This window comes from Lathyrus oleraceus, chromosome 5 (assembly GCF_024323335.1).
Source record: "Lathyrus oleraceus cultivar Zhongwan6 chromosome 5, CAAS_Psat_ZW6_1.0, whole genome shotgun sequence".
In the NCBI taxonomy this organism is placed as follows: domain Eukaryota; kingdom Viridiplantae; phylum Streptophyta; class Magnoliopsida; order Fabales; family Fabaceae; genus Lathyrus; species Lathyrus oleraceus.
Window position 1 is genome coordinate 228293807 of NC_066583.1, and position 24540 is coordinate 228318346.

At 35.5% G+C, this 24540-nt stretch overlaps 1 protein-coding gene across 1 annotated transcript; it reads right to left on the reverse strand.

The window, feature by feature from the left end:
• Nucleotides 1–5949: 5949 nt before the first annotated feature.
• On the reverse strand, nt 5950–24423 carry LOC127083180 (DNA repair protein RAD50). The gene is made up of 27 exons (XM_051023427.1): nt 24185–24423; nt 24031–24117; nt 23769–23936; nt 23432–23607; nt 22452–22566; nt 21807–22035; nt 21509–21687; nt 21260–21430; nt 16564–16668; nt 16377–16484; nt 16067–16278; nt 15902–15994; nt 14025–14152; nt 11575–11689; nt 11326–11455; nt 11026–11235; nt 10622–10830; nt 9976–10177; nt 9441–9610; nt 9021–9345; nt 8713–8838; nt 8561–8613; nt 7158–7308; nt 7001–7063; nt 6744–6877; nt 6530–6658; nt 5950–6407 (listed from the first exon to the last, which is right to left on the reverse strand). The coding sequence occupies exons 1-27, from the start codon at nt 24305–24307 to the stop codon at nt 6368–6370; spliced, it is 3951 nt and encodes a 1316-aa protein (XP_050879384.1). The 5' UTR covers nt 24308–24423; the 3' UTR covers nt 5950–6367.
• Nucleotides 24424–24540: the final 117 nt, after the last annotated feature.

The window sequence follows — 24540 nt, forward strand, 5'->3', positions numbered from 1 at the left end:
TCAAAATACATGGTTTTGTCATCATAAAAAAGGGGGAGAGTTTTAGAACAAGATTTGGCTATGCATTTGACTTTTAGTTTTGATGATAACAATGCATTTTTTCTTATAGAAACATTTTGTACATTAATGGTTTTTATCTAGTGTGTAGCTTTTTCTAACAGGTTCTGACTCTGAAGCATTAACGTGTGACATCATCAGACTTTGGAATCAACATATTTTGACTCTGAAGAGATACAAGTGTTTTACAAGATGTTGTCAAGCTATAGAAAGCTCTTAGACAATAGTTCTGATGAATGTTTGTGTTAAAGCTTTTGACTGTGACTTTGATTGAAGAGCCTCTAAAGGATTGTTTGTCTTCAAGATTTTGTGCTCAAGTTCTAAAGATTCTGAAGAACAAGATCTGAAGACTCTTAAGACCAAGTTCTTAGGAAATGTGTCAAGACTCTGAACACTGAGGTTTTGAAGGTACTGTCAACTTCTCTCTTGATCCTTCTAAGCATGCTTCAACATCATTTCATTAGAAGCCTCTGAAGATTAGAATATAAGATTAAAAGGTTTTGCGTTAGGAAAATAGTACATAGTACAAGAACACTTTTTCTTTCACTATCCTGATTTTGTGGGCTAAGGACAATATTATTGTACCATTTTGCCTTCTATATGTAAGTCGTTATGAAGAGAGACAACTGCAATTTCTTATTCCAATTCTACCCTCCAACAGATATTTTAACTGCTTATATAAAGGAGACTTGGAAGATTGGAAAAGACTGCTAATTCACTTTGCTAATTCATTGCGTTATTGAACATACACACGCTCTTGCTGAAGTAAATATTTTTTGTGTATATTCTTTGTAAACACAAAAAGGTTGTTGCTCATTATTGTGTGAAATATTCTTTGTATTAATCTTATGTTAATCTGCTTTCCTAAAAGCATTCTTTGTAAACACAAACTTATAAATCTCAAAGTTGTTTTGAGTGATTTCCTTGAATGACTAGGTTTTATTCAGATAGACTCAAGAAGACAAAGACGATTTGTCTTTGTGGTGTCTGTAATCAGTTTCGGCTATAGTGGATTAAGTCCTTATTGAGAAGGCAAAATCACCTTGGTATGGTGGACTAGAGGTAGCTTCGTTAACAGCGAACCAATATAAAAATAACTTTTTTATTTTTCTTGTTCGTGTTATTGCTTTATTGATTTGGTTTTGAAAAAACTTTTGTTTTTAGAAACCCAATTCACCCCCCCCCCTCCCCTCTTCTTGTGTTTCTTTCCACCTTCAAAGACTACCAATGATGCTCGCATATTCTGTTTGTCTGAAACTTTCACTAGTGTTCTTAAACAGTTTTAGACTTGGATCGTATGGTGTGCACACAGGTTGGCAGTCAAAGTAATTAAATTTCTTAAAGATCTTCTCCACATTGTGTGATTGATCCAAAGAAATTCCTTTTTCGGATCTAGTGAACTTGATTCCAAGAATCACACTTGCTTCTTCTAGGTCTTTCATATCAAAGTTGTTGCTAAACAATGATTTCACATCATTATTGAAGGAGAATTGCGATCCAAAACGCAACGGAAATTAAAATTTCTCCTTTAGAGATCCTTACGAATGGTCATGATCAGTGATATAATATTTACCTCTTGTGACGATTGAAACCTTTGGTGCAGATCTCTTGTGACGATCAAAATCTTTGATGCAGATCTACGGAGCGATCACGAACGTTGAACGATGACAACGTCTCTACTCAGTCCACACGAACGGATTCCTTCAATCTCAGTGCTAGCTGGTACGAATGAAGGCTGAGAGTGAGAGAGAGAGAGAGAGAGAGAGAGAGAGAGAGAGAGAGAGAGAGAGAGAGAAAACGAAAATAATGAAACCGCCATTAATGCTTCTACACAATGGTTCTATTTATAAAACCACTTGTGTGGGCTTCAAGCTAAAAAGCCCACTTAAATGTATTTTGGCCCATATCTTATAATATGCCCAAAATCACTTAAGCGTGTGGTACCTTACCATATTTCGTATTCTACTTAAGTACACCGTACCTTACGATGTTCTATAATTCACTTAAGGGCATTGTACCTTACGGTGTTCCTTAGTTACTCTATCTTTCATCAATCCGTCCTTTGTGTGTGACCCTGTAGGTTTTCGCGACGTTGGCAATTATATTAAATCACGTATTTAACATAATAAACAGTGAGCGGTATCTAGCAACACATCACTGCTACCCAAGACACGAAAATGTCATGTGATCTGACAATTCCTTCTATGATAATACTTATGCGTATAATTACCCTTTTGCCCCTTATGTCTATATTGAACACAAGGCATAGACCGTGTCATCCTTGTCCGGTTCAATATTGGGCCCATAGACATTTATCCTGTTACGTAGGATGGGCAAATTCCATCTAGGTCACTCATGTCCCTCAGCATGCTTCGTGGAGTATCCATCAACTGTCTTTATGGTTATCTAGTTACGGACAACGTTTGATCAGCAATAAAGCACTCGACTCTACATCTAGGGTCCATAGTGGTTTCAGGTCGAAGAGTGGTATACACCATTATCACCATGAGAATAACTTATGACACTTTGCGTAACTTTCTATATAGTATTCTCATAGCGGGTCAATCCGGTATAAATATTACTCTTAATATTCATACATATGTTTAAGACTTGATAACTCCTTATTTATGATCCATGAGATGTGATCATCAGTCTATATACATAATAGTCTTAATGTTTTAATGTTATCCCACTTCACAATAAAGCTCGACTACGGATACTTTAAGAATAGTGTTCTTATGTTTAATGTGATCTCATGATTAAGTCATACTTGATACATTAAATGGACTATCTATTCTAGGGACTTTATTAAACAAACATAATAAAGAAAAAACCTTTTATTATTAATAAATAACTCGATACAAGTACCAAAAGTATTTGCCTCTAGGGCTTACACCAACAATTATTAGCCTGAATGTTTGATCCAAATATGAGTATATTATCTAAATAGAGACATATGATAGTGCAAATGTGATTCTCATATTTGTAATAAACGTATTTGTCTCTTTCATTCACTTTGTACATGTTTGATATCATTAAGTTATCAAACTTCTCATGTTATTACTTTGGGTATTGTTTTAGACCATACAGAGACTTATCTAACCTAAATGTCTTGTTCTCTTGCCCATGAATCACAAACCCTTCTGGTTGATCCATATAGATTTCTTCTTCTAAGTCTCCATTTAAAAAAGTTGTCTTAACATCCCTTTAGTGTACTATTAAGTTATAAATAACAACAATTGAAATCAGTACTCTAATGGATGTAGTTCTAGTGATTAGAGAAAAATTATCGAAGAAATTTATATTTTCTCTTTGCCTAAAATATTTGGCTACAAGGTAGACCTTGTACTTATTAATTGTTCCATCAATTTTTTGTTTCATTTTCAAAACCCATTTAAACCCGACTGGTTTGCAACTAGGAAGAAAGTCCATTAAGTCCAAGTCTTGTATATTCTAGGAAATCTATCTCATCGTTAATAGCTTCTTGCTGCATATTTGCATCCAAAGATGACAAGGTTTCTTGAGGATTTACTGGATCTTCTTATATTGTATAGATCGTATAATCGGGTCTATAGTCTTTAGCAACTCTTACTCGTTTATTGGATCTTCTTATATTGTGATTCGATTCGGTGCCCCCATTATTTCTCAACTTGAAAGGAAATTTATCTTCATATAATTCAACATGATTTGATTCTATGATCAGTATAACATTTAGTTTATAACACCTACATGTCTTAATGTTTGTTGCATACCCAGTGAATACACATTTACTATTCATTTCAAGAGAGTATGATGCAGTCGTATCATGTACAATTCCATGTTGTTTATAAAATTCATTAAATAAAATGGAATCATATTTAGTTCATCTATCACTATGAAACCTCTTAATTTTCTTACTAAATTGAATTTTAATTTCATTCACAAAAATATCATTTTTAGTGATGGTGTACAAATCTACCTAATAAACTGACTAAACCTTGCCTTATTTAGAAGAAAACCATAAATCAAATTCTTTATAATCTCTGAAGTATGCATGTTTTCCTTTAAGATTAAAGTCTTTTAAGAGGTAGACTTTGTTTCACTTCTCCAAGACAGGCAACATTATTGGTGTGGGTAACTCCAAACAACACTTTTATATTCGTGTGTGTTTTGAACATTGCACGATCATAACAGGCACGATGATAGGAGTCAATATCTAACCACCAACCACACCAATCATGTTGGTTTTAGTGATCACAACAATAAATTGATCATCAGTCAGGTTAACCTATGCAATAGGGGAAACACAAGGTTTAAGCTCGATCTAACATTTCTTAATCATATTACCTAGTTTTCTATAATTGAATCAAGAGAAAGCATTTGTGTATTTTCTTTATGGTGGTGGTTCTGATTCTTTAATCATTTGTCAAATGGCTTTAGAACTACACCGAATTTATTTATTTATTTTTGAAACAACCAAGACTTTTCTTTTTGATCTTGTCTCTGAGATTCTTCGTCAACATAAAGGCGGATAATCGGATTCTTCTTTTAGACCTTTCATCTATACCATTTGATACTTTAGATAACGGCTAACGACATACTCCTTTACTCCAGCTTCTTTGGTGTCATAATTTTTGTCCAAAGCCTCCCAAACCTATTTTGCAGTATCGCAGTTACATTAAGAATTATACATATCCTCTGTGAGTCTATTAAATATATGATTTTTGTAGAGATAATCATTCTCTTTCCATAAGACGATTTCTTTTCTGAATTGGAAATCATTCACTTTAATCATGCAGCAAATTCAACTTCAGCACTATTTAGTGTTCAATGTCAATCGACAGATTTCTTACCGTTAATTTGCTCAATCAAATCAAACCATAAGGATATGGATGTACATGGTTTAGGCCAACCCATAAAACTCATTCAAACCCACTCAAAAATCCAAAAAAGTGAATTGGATTGGGTAATTGCGTGGCTATGGTTTTTTAAACTAAAAAAATATTTAAAAAATTGGATTTCGGGTAAAACCGAACTCAAATCTAAAAAATCCACTGACCCACTAGTCAAAATGTAATATTAATATTTTAATAATTTTGATGAATATTAACTTAATTGTTGCAATTTTAATGTCTTGAATATTTTGTATTTTAGTGAACTATGAATTTAACTATTTTGATATTTCACTCTTAGTTATTTTGATGTTAATACAATTTGATGTCATTCAATTTTAATTTGTTGCTAGTATTTTAAGATAATTTTTAATAGTTGAAGTCATCATTTATTATTTTATGATGCTAAAAAAATAATAAAGATGGACTATATAATTTTTTAAAGAAAAAAATGTTAAATATTTTTTTATTAAAAAAATATGATGACTCGTTTAGTCATTTAATATTAATATGACATTATTTAGGCAATCCACTACCCAACCCAATACAATCCAAAAATTAATGGATTTGCCCAAACCAACTCATTGGTATAACAGGTTATTATTTTATCTCACCCAAATCGGAGTGTCTTATATGAATTGGATATTGCATTTTGCCAAATCCAACCCAAATCGGCCCATGTACACCCACCCCTACATACAAAGCAACAAAAAAATTGTGAATTTCATTGTCAACCTTTGAAGTGACTTCCTTCAAACTTGAACGGTTTGTCAAAGACAACAGCCGCAGAAGTATCAATAATTTCTTCGGTAGTCATGACATCTGAAAACATCTTAAAACTGTTGTTTTTGGATTTTGAAAAATATTGTTACCAAAGAATTTATCGGGTCAAGTCACGGAACAGTTTGCTCTATTTTAACGTTTCGCGACACAATCCAAAATTATGCAAAGCAGATGAACTATTGCGCCGCCTCTAAGATAAAACAGCTTAATTTATACTATAGAATTACTACTTGCATGATAGATAATCGATGTAGAAATATATCATTTGATAATACAAAGACCATTTAAATATGGTATTATATTGGTATAACAATCAGTCGTAATAATTTCTCAAACCAAGGGAAATTTCTCAAACAAAGAGAAATTTAAATAATTCTCTAAAGAGAAATTTCATCAGTTAAAAGGAACAGTTGGTTTTCTCACAGTTGTAATTTTAAAACTTCAACTGGTTACGAATGATGAAATACCAAAACATATAAACAAACTTGCAGAAATTAGCATACAAATACAAGTGTCAGACTTTTAATTAACTGGGAGATATCATCTTCAATATCCTATACCTCACCAACAATAACTTGAGATATGTCTGGTGCAACAAATCTGTCGATCCTCCAACAAGCCACTTCAAAGAAGAAACACTAAATAAAATCCATTCTTCAGTCAAATATTGCCTGTGATTCGATTATACTGTGCTGACTGAAAATGTGAGATATACAAGTTAAAGAAGTATTGTACAAAATTTACTGACGGGTGATGATAAAGTCGTGGATGTGTTCCAAAAGTAACTTGAAAACAAAACATTAGCATTTTCTCCTTACTAGTCATCTTTTGCGACTCGATAATATCTCTCTGCATGCTGGCGCTGACCAATCAGTTGAGCAAAACGCTCATCATGAGTAATTACAATTAGCTGAAAATTTTCCTGGCCTTTCCTGTCCTCCATGATCCTGCATGTCAAGAAAGATAGCAGTAGATAAGCAAAAAAAAATCACTGTTAGCTATATACTCAGAACAAGACAATTCCATTGAAACCTTAGGATAGCAGCAGCCAGACTTTCAGAATTTGGTCCATCTAAATTTGTGGTTGGTTCATCCAATGCAAGAATTCCACAATTGAGGCAAAATGTTTCCGCTAAGGCTAATCGTATGATAAGAGATGCCAGTACCTGGAACCTCACAAACAAGTCAAGCTTATTTCAGTTTAACTTTATTTTAAAGTGTTCAACAAAAACAAAACTTTTTGATTGAAATAAAACTCTGTTGCAATTCCCAGTGATAACATAACATACCTTCTGACCTGCACTACATCTTCCTCTCATTTCTAACTCAGCATCACCAGTTTGCATGAGAACCTATATGGTATACAATAAAACAATATTTCAATATCTGTATTGGAAAATCAGAAATATTTTGAAGTAACCAGTGTTCAACATAAAGATGACAAACCCTGTAACTGTAGGACCGGGTGCCACCACCTTCAGAATCAGAATGAATACTAATGCAGTCAATATCTTGTCCTCTATAAGTCTGTTGCCACAATTCTCTTATAATTTTGTTGATTTCTTCCATTTTCATTGTGTGGAAGCGCATCAGTGCTCTGAATGATGAATGATATGGAACATATATAAATGTAGATTTTCACTAATAATTTCTCATAAAGTATCTAATTTTATCAATTTATAATACTTGAACACAACAAATGAACAGTCTAATATTCTTTCATAATTTCTCAAGTCCATGTTTAGAAGTTTGGAGAGGGAAGGGATGGGATTTGGAAAAAGGGAAGGAGAGGGAAATACTTTTAATTAGCAATGATTATGATTAATATACTTTTAATTAGCAATGATTAACTGGGAGATATCACCTGTGCTCAAGGGACCAAAAGTGTAATTCGGCGTTCTTTTTCCAAGTCGGAAAGAATGATGCCTAGACACTTAAAAGACAACCCATAATACATACATCTAAATAGGTATGGCAACGGGGCAGGGCAGAGGCGGTTTTCAGCAATACCAACACAGCCCCTGCCTTTTTGTAGCGTCCCCACACCCAAATCAAGTTCTAAATTTTGAATCATCAAAACAACTTACTATTTTATTAAGGCCAAATATGTACTCCCTCCATCCCAAAATAATTGTCATGCTTAACACTTTCACCCAGATTAAGAAAATGTAATAAAGAAAAGAGAGAGAATATTGATTTTAACAAATTATCCTTATCAACTATTGGTGTATTTGAATTAGCATTAATGCAAAGTGAAAAAGAAAATTATGAGTATTAATTAGAGTGTATAATTGGAAGATAAAAAGAAAAATTGCATAAGCTAAAGTAACAAACATTTTGGGACAAATAATTTTTCTAAATGTGACACTTATTTTGGGGCGGAGAGAGTAATAAATATAAGAATAACTTAGTAGTTTTGAGTCGGGTGGGTACGGGGTATCAATACCTCCGCCCCATTTTTGAAGTTTGTGTTTTCCCTGCACCCACCCCAGTTAAATTAGTTTTTCCCCGTTAATGGCAACATCCAACCATCTCTGTTGTCATGCCTACATCCAGGCATGCAAATGGCAAAACGAAATGTAATATATAATGTAGCAATATCCAGCCCCACCCAACAGCTTACACCAAACTTCCAAGTGATCCCTTCACCTCTCATTGCAAAATGAAGTGGATAATGTCTCAACTTTTGAGGTACATGGAACACACGGCCATGAGAGAATTGGCCTTGGGAGGTCAATCGAAGCAACCTTAATAAATTGATTATACATTGCAAAACCATGACTATTGACGAACACATGTCAAAGAATACAAACTGGACAGTTGTGATGATAAACATTACTGAAACTCACTTATCAAGTGCATTGTAGTATCTGTCCAAGTCCTTGTTTGCCATTTCAGTTGTCTGTAAGGAAAAGTTGAGTTGTTAACAATTTTATATTGACAATGAGCATTAAATACTATCGTATAAAACATAGACGGGAAATATAACATCACATTACACCTTAAGCTGAATAAGCTGATCAAAATATCGCCTATCTATGTCCTTGTAATGGGCCTGCTTTAGATCAATCTTATTTTTGGAAATATTGCTCTGGTAAACAGACACTGTTCCTTTGCACCTGTTTAACTGTCATGGATGTAGTGGTACAAAAAATGGAGAAACAGGGTGTATTAATTCTGTACAAGAAGGAAAAGTAAATAACTACTAAAGATGTGAGAATACAAATGGTATAATGTCCCCAATCATAGTAGTTGGCCAAACGATTTACAAACCACAAACATAGAAGCATGACTGGCATATGAAAATACCTCCTCAAGAAGCCTCTCCCTCTCCTTGGATAATTTTGCAAGTTCCGTCTGAATTGTGGAAACTGCACCAACCTTCAACATATTTTCTTCAAGTGTATCAACTTCATATGATAGCTTATCTACTTTAGCCTTTGTTTCTCTGTACTTTAAGTTGTCCTCAATTTTTATTTTAAGCAGATCAGTATTCCGCATCAAATCTTTCCTTTTGTCTAGTTCATCTATAATTTCCTGCATCCTGGTTTCACAACTTTGCAGTTGAGATTCTGATAGAGATTTCTTTTCCTGCAACTCCTTCAACTTGTCTCCTTTCTTTAAATTAGAGTACCTGAACAAAAACAACTTCTGTTAAGGAAAATTGAAGTCATTCTAAAAGTCATTCTATGATCTTAGAACAAAAACAATTTGGAGTGACAAGCTTACTCTATGATCTTAGAAGTCATTCTAAAAACTGCTTCGGCTTCTTGCTGAAAGATTCTCTTTTTTTCAACCAGATTCTCAATCTCGAGGTCAAGTCTAATCTTCAGTTCATTATAGTCAGCAAGAATTTTATCTTTGTGCATGGATAAAGGTTCGACGGATTCAACCAGACTCTGCAAATAGCAAGGTTTTGGATGGAATTATGCATTATGATTATTATTTTAAAATGCAGCAACAAATGAATTTTGGAATTTTGATTGAGACAATGTTTTTGAGAAACAGGTTTCTGATTATTATTTTTTCCTCTAGAGAATGCTATTGACTACTGAGGTAGAGAATTTTGAAAGAGGTAATTTCTATAGACAAATACATAATGATTTCAAAGATGAACTCAGAACAGTGCACCACAAGAAGTTTGGAAGAAATAAACAATAACAGCCATCTGTGTGTTCTGTTGAGAGAACTAATCACATCAGTATCAATTGCACATGCCTATTGCTTGAAATCAAGTAATCAATGTCTCAGATAATTAGACAACCTTCACATCAAGATCAATTTGCACCATTTCTTCCTTTAAGCATTCTAATTCTTCTTCCAATCTTTTACCACCTTGCAATTTCTTTTCTGCATTCATTTTATCATCCCTTGCTTTCAAGAGCCGAGTTTGAATACTTGATATATCTTTCTGCATATCCATCTGCTCATCCGCCAATTTCTCCAACTCGGTTTTCAAATTGTCCCTTGTAACCAAAATACGAGAATCATATTAAGACTAAGCAACATCAAACCAGGTATGAGATAGAAGCACATATGGAATGATAAATGAGGATAAGTTGATAAAATTCAATTATTCTAATTGGATCTAAATTATAAAATTGTTTGTATTAGTAAATATTCCCTCCGTTTTTTATTGTCACTTTGAAAAAAATTGTATCAAATTATATGTTGTTTTACAATACCAATGAATCATTAGTGATACCCTTCCTATTATACTCTTAAGTATTTATTATTCTCTCTTTTTTTCATTCTTTTAATTTATCTTTCTCATACCATTAAAGAACGCTAATTTTGTTAAACCCTCCACTCTTTCATAACAATAACTACATTTCTTAATATCTGTAAAAATGGCAAAACGACATAATAAAAAGTGAAGGTAGAAGTAGAAATCAAGTGAATCTATTTACTTTGTTCCCTGCACTGCAGCGAGCTCGGATTGAATTTCTTCTAGAGTCCTCACTCCTGGTCCTCCACAACCAAGCTCACTTTCTAAATCCTCAACTTTCTTTTGCAAACTTTGAATTTCAAGGAAAATTCGATCAGCGTTTTCAACAGGTTGCAGCACCATCTCAACCAAATCCTTGTCAGTCTTCACTTGAGCTAAAATACCTAAAGCCTGAGACAAAGTTACAGCAGTTGTATAAGCTAAAGCAAGTTAGCACCAAGAAAAAAGGACAAATATGTATGATCCAACAAAACTAATAATCACCATCCGGGAAAACCATACATTTAAAGAAGAAAGTGACATGCGTGAAGGGATAGTCTACAAAAAAAATTCAAAGAAATATTTAAAGGAAAATATAATGATTACATCATCAAGTGCCTGGGATTTATGATCCAACTCTTCCTTGACTTGCTGGAGTTCCTTTTCAGCCTTAGGGATTGTCTCCTTGCTAAGTTTAACATATTCTTCATACCACATACGAAGCTTGTCCAACTGCTGATAATCAGAGTCTGCACTTGAGGACTCCACAGCTAGAACTTTCATATGTTCAGCTGAACTGGCAGCTTTCACTCTTTGCTGTGATTAAAAGAAGGGGGCGGAAAGCTAATTCAAAACCATATAAAGTTCTTGGTCAGTATATAATGATAGGATGTAAAATTTGCCAACCTTCATGACAAAACTATCTTCTTCTTCTGGCGAGAAAGAACGCTCACAGCAGGGGCATATATGATGAGCTCTGGCAACCCTTTCAAAAGGATCAAACATTTGTCTCATACCATCGGCAATGTTATATTTGCTGCAGGTGGTCAACAGAAGAAGTATTAGTACATTTGAGACAAGAAAATTGGGGACAAAACAAACAGCAATCAGATGTGGTCACGAAAATGACTTCATGGGTGTCTGGCATAAGTTGACCTTTTCTGTACATCTCTTTTCTCCTTGACAGACTCTAAATGTTTGAGATAAGAATCGATTCCAGAACACTGCTGATCCAAAGACTGAAGCTTGGATTCAATAAATCTCTTTCTTGCTGCAAAAAGTTATTTGTACGAATGGTGTGATTCTACATGGTTGAAGAAATAAAGCACAGTAGACTACTGGACGAAGGAGAAGCTAAACTAATAAAGCAAGTACAACTTGTGCATCATCAGCCATATCAAGAGACACATAAATTATGCTAAGCTACATCTAGTTAATTACACATGATAACTTTCAACTAATGCCCATTCATTTCCTTCATTGATAGATAATCTTGTCCTTAACGTCCCTGAGTGTTCCAGTAATTTACTTTAGGTTAGTCAGTTGACGTGGCTCAAGAGTGCTCTAAAAAGTCTTGGCTTTATTTCTAGCAAGTGTGATCCTTCCTCATTCACACTAATTACATCAACATATACCATTGTGATGCTGGTGTATGTTGATAAAATAATTGTCAGGCAACTAAAAGACTCACATTAAGTCCCTAGTAGACAAACTCAATTATCAGTTTGCTCTCAAACAGTTGGGAAATCTTGAGTATTTCTTAGGTATAGAGGTTAGTCACCAGCCTGATGGGTCACTTTTCCTCTCTCAAGCAAAGTATCTAAGAGATTTACTCACAAAAGCAAATTTGTCAGAAGCAAAAGGACTGCCTACATCTATGATCTCAAATTTGAAACTCTCAAGCCATGGCTCTAACTATCTTAATGATCCAACTTTCTACAGGTCCATAGTATGAGTACTACAATATGCCACAGTTACAAGACCTGAGATTAGCTTTGCAGTCAACAAAGTGTGCCAGTTCTTGTCTCAGCCTTTAGAGAGTCACTAGACTGCAGTAAAAAGGATCCTCAGATACCTAAAAGGCTCATTGCTTCATGGCTTATTACTTAAACCAGCTTCTACTCTCATGCCCTTTTCTCTCTAGGCATTCTCGTATGCTGACTGAGGTGCAGACCCAGATGATAGAAAATCTACCTCTGGGTCATGTATATAGCTAGGCCCTAATCTGGTGTCCTGGTGGTCCAAGAAACAGTCCTTGGTTGCAAGGTCCAGCACAGAGGCAGAGTTAGAAGTCTTGCCAACACAGCCTCAGAAGTCTTGTAGATCCAGTCCCTCCTTCCAGAACTTCATGTACCCTGCATCACTCCCATTTTATTTTGTGACAACCTGAGCACTGTTGCTCTTTCTCATAATCATGTCCTTCATGCCAAAACAAAACATATGGAATTGGACATCTTTCTCAAGAAAAGTATTTACAAAATCCTAAACGTTCTTCATATTCCTGCTACACACTAGTATGACGACATACTGACAAAACATCTCTCTCCTCCAAGGTTTCTTCATCTCATAGACAAATTCCAAGTTATGGACAGGTCAACTCTCCCTCAAGAGGTAACCATGCATTTGAAGGGAAGATAATAGTGTATAGCCTAGTAAAAGTCCTAATTAAGACTTGTAACTCTTGTAACTAAATGAAGTAGCAAACCCTAAGATATAACTACCTGTGTTAAGTCAGCACGAGTTAGTTACCCTATATAAACTCTTAACCGAGTTTGTTGTAACCAACTTTCAATTAATGAAAAGTTGTTAAAAGATATAACAGAATGAATTCTCTTTCTCTTCTCTCTCCTTTCTCAATTTCTCTCTTTCTAATAATGCATTTTCTATTTTTAGTATTTTGCAACTAGGAAAGTTAGTTACAATGAATAAAAAACTAAGTATTTATAGTTCAGTTAGACTGTGCTGACTCAGCACAGTCTGTTACAAGTTTGTTATAGCCATGAGGCTTAGTTTAGCTTACACTAGCTTAGACTACATTGCATATACTCTAATAAAATTCACCCAGTATTTCATGTTTCTATACTGAAGAAGCATATCACACCCGTGGCCAATCCTCAACCATTGTCAAACATGTTGCCAGAATACTTGAAATTACAAGTGGAGTCCAAAGACGTCAAAGCAATGCACAATAATTCAGTTGGGAATGTTGAAGTGTTGATTCAATGGAAAGATTTACCAGACTTTGAAGCTGCTTGGGAATCTTTTGATGCCATTATCACTTTTTCACCCTGAGGACAAGGTGAAATTTCTGGGGGGAATATTGTTAGTAAGCCTCCTATTAGTTATGTGTATGTTAGAAGCATGCCCAAGCTAATGTAATTGTGTGTTCATTTATATCGAATAAGGATGGGAGGACATATTCCCAATGGGTAGTTTTATGTTGGTTTAGTTGGGAGAGACTGAGCTCTATTTAGGCTATAATAAGTTTGTATTCTCAGAGATTCAAACCAAGAAACCCAAACTTTTACTCTAATGTAGTTTTCCAGTTAAAGAATGCAATGAAGATGATTTATCTACAAATTCTTTAAATGATAGATAAAACTAACATTCCATATCCTTGTGGTGTTTAGATAGGTTATTGTCTACTTCTTGTATTTTCATCTGCAAAACATTTACTTCCTTGTCAACTTCCCGATACTTCACATTCAGCTCATCAAAATCGGCTGCAACAGTCCTGCACCATAAATAGCATTAACACATGGGAGTTCGTGGACACTTAACACAGAGAAAGCTTTTTCACTAAACCGAAATATGATCAAAAGCCATAGGCATGCAAAAGCAAAAAATTGCAGCAAATGAACCTAAGGCAATGGGAATAATAAATATCATTTTCATATGTCATGGGCATGACATATTAGATGCTTGATTTTAAAAAGAAGCACCTAATTCATTTTAATATTGGAATCTACTTATCTAAAATGAAAGTATGATATACTAGGCTCATACGCGCCTTGGGATTGCCTTTTTTGTCAGTGTTGTCGGTGAGTTTATACACTCTATTTATGAAGCACATTTTGCGGTTGTCTATAGAATTTCAATATACTTGAAGGCTACCCAAGGAAAAGGCCTATTCTTAGGAAAAATCAATGATAAGAAAGTGGTTATCTTTACTGATGCAGATAGAGAAGGTTCCGATATTAATGGGAAATCTACTTGAGGTTATTGTACTTATGTGTGGGAGACTTGATAACTTGAAGAAGCAAGATACAGGAGGTAGTTGTCAGAAGTAGTGCTGAATTTGACTTTAGAGCAATGGCTCAAGGAATTTGTGAAGGTCTAGATTCTTAGAATTCTAAAAGAACTAAAGATGATATTTGACCTCCTGCTGAAATTGAATTGTGATAGCAAGGCCACAATAAGCATAGATTGTTGTCTTGTCCAGCATGATACAACCCCAAGCATATTGAAATTGACTGTCACTTTACAAAAGAAAAAAGAGTCTTGCTAACATGTGCCCTTAGAGCACTTGTTAAGGACACAAAATAGAAGTTGTGTTCAAAAAACAATTTAAAAAATTTTCAAGAAATTGAATACACAATTTCCAATACAATATTTCTATATTTGGTTCATTAACAAGAGCCCTATAGGTACAAGTTAGCATTTACCAAGAAACAAATTATTTTGGAATTCTTTGCTTGCCAATTGTTCCCTCAAATAGACAGCTCTATTTTAACCAAGAGTTTTGCAAGATCAACCTTAAAGTGTCTAATAAGTTGGGCACTATAGATATCTAGGCACAAACTTGAGCAGGGTGTCGATGAATATTAGAATATCCTTAGCATTTATTATTAATACCCATTTTAATATTATTATATCACTCCTTGATTTGATGAGTTGACTTTATGTACCTTCTCCCATAAAAAGAGAACTGTTTTAAGAGAACTCTTTTTACACTGAAATAATACACTTTCAGTTCCTCTATTATTTCAAATACAGATCCTAAAATTTAAGAGCATTTTTAAAGCTGTGGTTTTCTACTCCATGATTCATTAAGGAGTTCATTTTTCTAATTTTTAGAGGGAATGCAGAGCTCCGTTAACCAATTTAGTTTTATTTCTGCTTTTTATTTTAAAGTAGCAAGATAAGTAACCCTTAACTTTTTCCCTCCTATCTACTTTCAACAGATACTTGCATCAGAAGATAATGAATAGATAAACAGCTACTAGACCAGTCTGGCTTGTTAAATTTAAAATAACTTGGAAATGGAATAGTATAATCAAGAAAACAGTGCAATTCATGCATACATATAACTGAGCGAACCAGATCCAATAGTCAAACTGCCAGAGAGAAAGAGAAATCCCAGCACATTTCTTGTGATTCAATTGGAAGTAGAAAAGACTAGGTACGGTAACACTAAAAGTGAAATTTCTTAATGATAAATCTACAAGTTAGACATACATAATCAAAGAGAAGGTTTTCCAACCTTAATGCTTGTGTGATTTCCTTCTTAATGTCCTTATCAGGAGGAATCCTCCCCTGTAGCACCCTTCTTATTTTATCTTTCTGGCCATCAATTCTGTAAATTGTTCAAAAGATTTAATTCTGAAAAAAGAAGTTAATGAAAGAGGGGAAAATAAAATTGATCTACATCTTTTTATGTTGTTTCTTCTTTGTCTCCAAATCTAACTTCATAAGAGATAATCTTCCTCTCTCCTTTGAATCAGTAGCCATGGCGGCAAACTCTCGATTGACAACTTTAATCTTTTGCTCCACATTAAGGACTTCCTTTTCAATTTGACTTTTCTTTAGTTCAAATTCTTTTTCATCACGTTGCTTGGTCATCCTCTCCAGCTGAAATTGCTGCAAGAATCACTTGAAATTAGGTTATCATGTTTGCCAGATGTCTAAAATTGAAGATGTAAACTGCCAAACAACACCAAAGAGTAACTTGCACTCACCAATTTTCTTTCTCGCTCGTCTAAATGAGAAACATCTATATTAGATATTTCAAGTTCAAATGACTCAAGCTCGCCGTTCTTCTCTTCAAAGCGCTTCATAATTCCATCCTGCATTGACAACAAACTATTAACTTAGTTTTAAATAAAAAAGCATCTGACAAGAAATGGACTGATTCAAACACTAAACCTTGTTCTCTCTCTTAGTTTGTAATTTAGCATCAGTATTTTGCCAGCTTTCACTTGCACTCAAGTAGGAATCCCATGCCATTTTGAGTTCAGTTTTATTTGCTTTCTGCAGAAAAGAAGCAAAAAAAAGTCAGTCCTGTTCAGAGGTCTCAAGGATATTTAATAACAATACTAACAGATTTAAAATTCAAGAATAATGTTGTTTTCTTCCTTAAGATGGTGAAAATAATTTGAATATTTTTAATAGAGAATGAGAGAAAACTAATTTGGAATTTCTTAAATTCCTTTAGAATATTTTTTCTAATAATGAATCTTCCTTCAAGATTTACAAGTTTTATAGAGTGCTTGTCCTAACTCAGCCGGGACTAAACTTGCACCCAGCACTAACAAACTTCTGCAGCAAGTTCGGCAGTTATAACAGCTAAGCTGAGGTGCCACACCTTTAAATACTGAGATGGCACATCCTAACTAACAGATCAATATACTAACTAAGTAATACAAGCTGCTTATTTGTATCAGAAACACATGAAATAATTACTCGTATATTAACCCACACACTCAATATCAAGGTGGATTAGTTTGAAGAACCAAGGCAACCACATTGAGCTTGTTGTGCAACTTCAGGAACCAAGCAAAGGAGAAAGGATTGGTTAGAATATCTGTTGTCTGATCTGTGCCAGGAATATGGGTTACACGCAGCTGCTAGGTTAAGACTTTGTCACAAACAAAATCCAAGTCAATCTCCATGTGTAGGTCCTGGTACAAGGGACAGGATTGTGAGCCATGGCAACAGTGCTTTGGTCATCACAGTAGATGACAGGAGGGTGAATCAATTTTGAGCGTATGCCAAAGAGGCTGCACCCACAACTCAGCACTAGATCTAGCTAGTAGCTACCACATATTGTTTGCGAGACCACCAGAAAATCAAGTTGGATGGGGCCAAAGGAAATAGCATATCTATAGGTGAATCTGTATCATCGGGGCTAGAAGCAAAACCTGCATCAGAGTCTTGTTAAGGACAGAGGGTGCTGAGCAGAGGCATGGGAAGGGAGCAGTTCATAGTGAGTAGTGCCTTTCAAATAACCTAGGATCCTTCTTACTCCATTCAAATGAGCAAGCATCCAAGGGATTGCTCATATACTACTGACTCATGTTAACAGAGTAATTGAGCTCTGCCCTGGTAATAGTAGCATACTGCAGAGCTCCCACAACAGAAGGATACAGGGAAGGATCCTGAAGTGAGATGAGCCACGGCTTCGGACAACTTAGAGCTAGTGGCCATAGGGGTAGAGATGAGATTGGGATCCTGCAAAGTAGTTTTGACCAAGAGGTCATGAATGTACTCATTTTGAGTAAACAGGGAGCCAGTGGGCTGTTTTCTGACTTCAATACCAAGAAAATGACCTAGAGTGCCATGTTGCTTGAGAGCAAAAACATTGCAAGTTATTTGTAATGGATTGCTCACTGGTTTAAATTAAACAGTTTAATAAGTAGGCTGCTGACAACTGAGACTTGAAAATAAACAAAGATGGGACACATCTGCTGTTGTGAAAACCAACCTCAAGTCAGGTGCATTTGTGCCTTTCAAACTGTCTTGGGACTTGCTTGAGACCATAAAGAGCCTTGTGCAGGAGACAAACCAGAATAGGATCCCCAGAAACAAAACCATAAGGCTTCTCCATATACACTTCTTCATCTAAGAGGCCCGTTTAAGAAGGCATTGTTAATATCAAGCTGCAGGATATCCCAGTGACTGGTAAGGGCAAGAGTCAGAATTGATCTGATGGTCACTAGTTTAATAACAGGGGAGAAAGACTCATGAAAATCAAACCTATGAAGTTGAGTCAAGTTTGGTTCTCTTGCAAGGCTTCATACTCCTCTGTCATGACAGCAAATTATTTGGGGTCCTTAAAAGCTTGTTCAGCAGATTTGGACTCGGAAGTGGTTAAGAAGACCAAGGGGCGAACATGGGGCAGAGGGATACCAGATTTGTTTCTGTTTTGCATAGGATGAGTGTTGGTTGGGGTTGAGTATTGGTTGGTTGGGTTGAGGAGAGAGAATAGTTGCAGGAAAGGTAAGTGGAGAGGTAGGAGTAGGACGGGATGGGCTACGGATAGGTGCAGGGCCAAGGTAGGAGGTAGAAGGGGGAGGCTGCACTGAATCAGTGCCAGTAGAGGGACTTGGTCAAGATTGTGGGGAGAAGATCGGTGAGGAAGGTAGGCCAGTTTAAGGAATAAGTGAGACTAGGGGAACAGGATTGAGAGAGGCAAGTTTAGGGGAACTTTTTAGAGTAGACGGAGTGGGTGGAAAAAGGCCAAGATAAGAAATCCTATATTCATTGAAGAAATCATCCTTTGAAATATGAAGTCTACTAGTAGGGGAAGACACTTGTACTCTTTGAGGGATGTAGAATACTCAAGAAAGAGACATTCATGACACCAAAAACCAAGTTTATGGGTATTATAGGGCCCGGGGAGATAGGAGCAAGCACAACCAAAACACTTTGAAGAACTTAAAGTCAGGACCATGATTAAAGAGGATAGAGCAGGGAATATAGACCAATAAAAGTAGAAGAGAGCCTACTAATGAAGTAAACAACAGTGAGAAAAGCACCATCCCAAAAGTTTAAAGGAAGGGAGCCTTGAGGCCTTAGAAACCCTGAAAATCATGAGGCATTGCCATGTGAAACCGCTCATTGACAGGATAATAACAGATGGCAACTAAGTGATTGTACTTGAAGCACACCTGATATTGTAAGTTGCCAAAACGGCCACCACGATCAGAACTAGCACCACCATAGCTAGGGATGGTACCACCAGTGGAAGGATTGTCCTTAGAAGGCACAATTGTAAGATGAGTTCGCTTAGAGGAAGAGTCGGGAAGACATGACGAGGAGTCACCATTGACTCTCACCTGAAATTAGGTAAACAAAAGCAGTTCCATCTTGAAGTGACTTTTTGATGTTTTCAATGCACAAGGACCAAAGCTTCAACCTCTATGAGTTGAACAAAGTCAAACTTCCTCTCAGTGACAGAAACATCAGTCCAAAATCCCATGGCAATCCTTCTAAAACCACATCAATGTGTTGCTACAATGGAAAGTGATCACCAACGGGGGCAAGAGAATCAACCAACGCTTTGATTCAAAGAAGATACGCTTCAACCGTGTGATAAGCAAAAGAATACTAGAGCGTAGTTTTCTAGCTTTTGAGCGTGAGTTTCTAGAAATGTGCATGAATGTGTTCCCAAAGTTCATATGCATGAACATATCCTGGAACACGCGTCATGATGGAACAAGAGAGGGTTGATTGAAGGCAGGAGATAAGCCACTGATCTTGACAAAGCCATGCATGATACGTTGGGTTTTCAACATTCAAGGATTATTCCAAACGCAAAAGAAATTCTGGAGGGACTTCTGCAAAAATACATGAAGTTTTGGATATTGGGCACATTGATCATCGGCTCAACTTATTGATGCCAAACTAAGAAACTCTTCTCATCAAGCTTTTCAGATATATTCAGTTGAAATTTCACACAAGGTGAACTCGTTTCAGGCTAAGATGCATAGATACGGGTACTGTATCCAATGCGGGTACCGGTACTGAAACGAGATACGGCATTTTAAAAAAAAATCAAGGTACGGGTACGTTAATAAAAAATTGAGGTTTTTAATAAAATGTACGAGTAGAGAACTAAACTGTTCAGCTCACAATAAAATATCACTACAAAAGTTTAAAAAAATCAAAAATAGTGTTAAGATACAATAATAAAGAAATTAAAATACATAAATATACTAGATTGATATAGGAGAAAACCACCAACTTCACTCAAAACCTAATAATAAGAAAAAAGAAGTACCACGAGTACGGTACGTGTACCCGGTACGGATGCGTATCAGGTACTGGTACTTCACCATTTTAGAAGTTCTCTTGCTTCATAGGTTTCAGGAAATGGAGGAAGCATACTTACTGGAATAGAATGAACAACTAGTGTTGGAGTAGGTGATGGAGGAGGATTGGATTCGAATGTCATAGATCCTAACCTAGAGCTCTATGATACCATGTTAATAGAGAGAAAATGAGATAACTAATTTGGAATTTCATGAATTCCTTGATTATTCTTTCTAATGATGAATCTTACAGACTTACAAGATTTATTATAGAATGCGTATCCTACACTCAGCTGGGGATAAACCTGCACCCAGTAAAAAACTTTCGCTGCAAGCTTGCCAGTTAATAACTACCAGAGCTGGCGTGGTACACCTTTAAATGCTGAGGTGGCACACTCTATCTAACAGATCAAGACACTAAGTAATACATGCTGCACATTATTTGTAGAAGCAACCCATGAGATAACAACTCATATACTCATAAACATATGGTCTATTTAGAGAGCCAGAATCTTTAAACAAGAAAACAAATTAAGCTTGAGAATATGACAAAAGGACAGGACCACATGGTATGACATCCTTCTAAAGAAAACACCTGATCAAAGATTAACATCAACTGAGCAAAGAATGTCAAACTCTGAATATCCAGCAAGGAAACCCTATACTAGTCGAGTATCATGAAGATAGGAGAGATGCTTTATCCACTAGTAGGAAGAATCATTGTTTACAATCTTCCATTTCCCAATTTCTGTCCAACCAAAGGCGCTTAAAAGTGAATATATAACCAAAAAGAGCGACAGAAGAGTCACCTTTTTATGTTCAAGATCCTTCTCAAGATCCCTCAACCTTGATTTTATACGATTAGTGAGGTTCAAACCATCTGCAGCACTGAAGGGTGGCTTTGGAAGAGACCCTAAGTTATAACTGGAAAAAATATTTTGAATGCAAGTATCTTGTTCATTCTTCAGAGACTTGTGAGCCTGCAGTTTGAATCAGAGACAAATTACAACAACATTCCATACAAGATATCAGTATTGACAGTGTATCAACTCATTTACTTCTTCTTCAGTTTGTAGCTTGCTGATCTCCCCGATAGACTCATTGATGGCATTTCTAAGGGCAGGACGTTTTATGCTAATGTCATTCTTCTCTCTTTCCAACTTCCTTATTTGTGAACTTGAAATTGCAATCCTTTCATCAAACTTGGTCTTCATTTCCATCAACTCTTCATCAGTTTCTAATGAATAAACGAAGAAGAAGAAAGAATGATAAACTTACAATATAGTACGAAGAAGAAGAAGAAAGAATTTAGAACTTGCTAATGTAATACATATACCATGGTCAACACTTACACACCTTCATACTCCTCAGCTAGATCAGCATGTTGCCTTTCTTGTCCCTCTAATAGAGTGCTTCGTTCTGTAGTTTTAGCTGATATTTGCTTCTGTAGCTCCAGCAAATGTTTCAATGTCTTTTCCCCATGATTAATTTTAGTGTCCAAATCTTTAATGCTTCCATCCAACTGTTGTATCTGATCTTTTTGAGATTCTGTTTTCTCCTGATCCTGTGCAATGCTTTCCCGAAGCTATAAGAAAATAAAATAGTAATTAGATTATCTTTTTCAACAATTTCGAGACATTGGGGTGATCGGAGAGTATTTCCAATTTAGGGAGAGTATAATCTATTTATACATTATTTGGAACAGCTGAAAGATGTAGGAAAGAAAAAGGAACATTTTTTTGGGAAAAAGTTATAAAAACCATGTACTTTTAATAATATAAAAAATGCTAGTATGTCTTGTAAATATAATAATATTCCTCCTATGCAATAGAAGTGCGTCTTGCTTATATAATAATATTCCTCCTATGCAATAGAATTGAAATAATACAGTATGGTGTTCAGTTATAGCCAACAAAAAAGGAGTATAGATATTTTTAAACAGTTCATGTGAATGCATTTACTTTTGATTTAGAGTTCTTAATTTTGGGAAAAGAAAGTGACCGTATAAGCTGCATCTTTCAGAGTTTGAAGATTTTCTAGTTTCAGCTTGTAAGTCTTTATTTCTTGAGCTTGATCCTTGTGAAGTTTCTTTATAACCTCCAGTGCCTTTGTGTAACTGCTCAATACAAGAGCACACAATGACTACCAACTCTAAGTCAAAATCAAAAGCATTTTCAACATAATTCATATAGTATTTTAAATTGGAAAGAATTGAAAGGCAAAAGCAGCAATTGAAGATGGTCATGACTCGTGTTTTGATTGCTACATGGCTCATGTTTTGATTGCTACAAACACACAAAAAAAAACACTTAAATATCTTCCTATCACATATCCTAGCTCCTTAAATTGCATTTGTCATGATAAAAATCTAGTCTAAGAACAGATGCGCATTAAGAGCTACTCTAGAAGTGGTATACTATGAAGGTTTATTTGGATGTAATCCCTATGCCACATAAAAGAGGACTCCTAAAAATACGTGTAAAACTAAACATAAACATTAAAGAGAGAGATTTCAAGAAAAATAAACAATTAAATCAAGAGTTTCATAAAAATAAATTACTATCATTCGAGAAAAAGTAAAAGTATATACTCCGACACTTGGGTGGAAGTGTGTTGAATCAAGGAAAGACATCCTCAACCTACTATGACTCCTACTAGCTCTTTTGAGTAAAGCATGAGAGCTCGTAGGCGTTGACAGGCAATTACTTATTATACAAAGTAACTTTATAACACATTGCAATTTGTAAAAAAGTTTATCTGATATATTACCAGTGTGAGCTTGAAGAGAAAAATTGGTGAATTGAATGGGACAATGTAAAGCCAAACAATAATTTTTATTATAAAAGAACAAATGAAATAATATGATATTATCACATAGCAATGTCGAAACCGTGACAAAACTATATGTTTGAATTGTGATAGGTGAAGCAGAATTACACAACAAGCGAGACAAAATGAAAGAGGGGATTAAAAGATGGTACCGAGTAGCTGAAAAGATATCATCAAACTTCTTTTTTAACGTGGAAGGATCCTGGAGTGGCCAATTGGCTTCATCTTGATGAACAAATATAACATTTTCCAAAATGGCCTTCGAAACACCCATCAGCGCAGGAATCTCTCTATCCATATCAGCACATCTATAGCTAAGGCAAACTTTCTAGCAGTCCATAGCAAACAATTCAAATTAATCGGATTTTTTTATCAAACTAAATACACCAAAACATAAACAAATTGAGCAAGTAGATAAATTATAGCATAATACAATACAAATATAAAGATGAAAAAACAAGTGCCATAAGTTGGATTGAAGAGTGATACCTCGCCGGAATGAGGGTTAATAGTTTGAAGCACACTCTCGATTGCTTTGTACTCCATCTTGGATGCTTTTTGCGTGAGTTGAAAAGACCTAATGCAAACCACGTCTCTACCGGCAGCGGTTTTGAACCGGAGCTTAATCTGTCCCTTGGTTTCCGTTTCACCGGCAACCTATCCAAACCGAACAAATGCGAAACCGTAACGACACAGTAGAATCGATATAAAATCAGTAATGACAACAAAAAAATCGGTGAGAGAAAGAAACCTTGGGATCATGAATGAAGCTGTGACCGGACCTAGCATTTGGCGGCAACTCACCGGTGCAGGAAAGCTTCAAGCATTCTATGATTGTCTGTAGAAAATGCATGTGTGAGAGTGATATATAGTGTTTGTTTTGAAATGCAATGAAATGAACTTACGGTTTTGCCGGCACCGTTGGGACCGACGATTAGGGTTAGGGGTTTGAAGAAGGTGATGACGTTTTTGTTCTCGGGATCGAAACTTCGGATGCCCTTGATGAGCATCTTGTCAACCGTACTCATGGTTGCTTCGCTTCTTTTTTTGCTTCCTCTCTCAAAGAGTGTTCATGTATTCATAGTGCTTCTATGCTCTGACTCGTGCTTATATCTAGGCTACCCGCTCTTTCTTAATTTAATAATTTCGGAATCAGCCTTTGACATGACCCAATAATGACTCTTCAAAATTTATTAAATTCAAATTATTTTTCAATTTTTATTATTCAGAAAATGTAAGCTTTTTAATCAAAAAAAAATTA

Bases quoted from the DNA above. Each gene is read 5' to 3' on its own strand.
- LOC127083180 (XM_051023427.1), bottom strand. From the start codon at position 24,307: ATGAGTACGGTTGACAAGATGCTCATCAAGGGCATCCGAAGTTTCGAT. The intron at 10,831-11,025 runs GTAATCATTATA...ACTTTGTCTCAG, and splicing joins AATCCCAGGCACTTGATGAT to GCTTTAGGTATTTTAGCTCA. The intron at 9,611-9,975 runs GTTGTCTAATTA...TGCTATTTGCAG, and splicing joins AAATTGATCTTGATGTGAAG to AGTCTGGTTGAATCCGTCGA.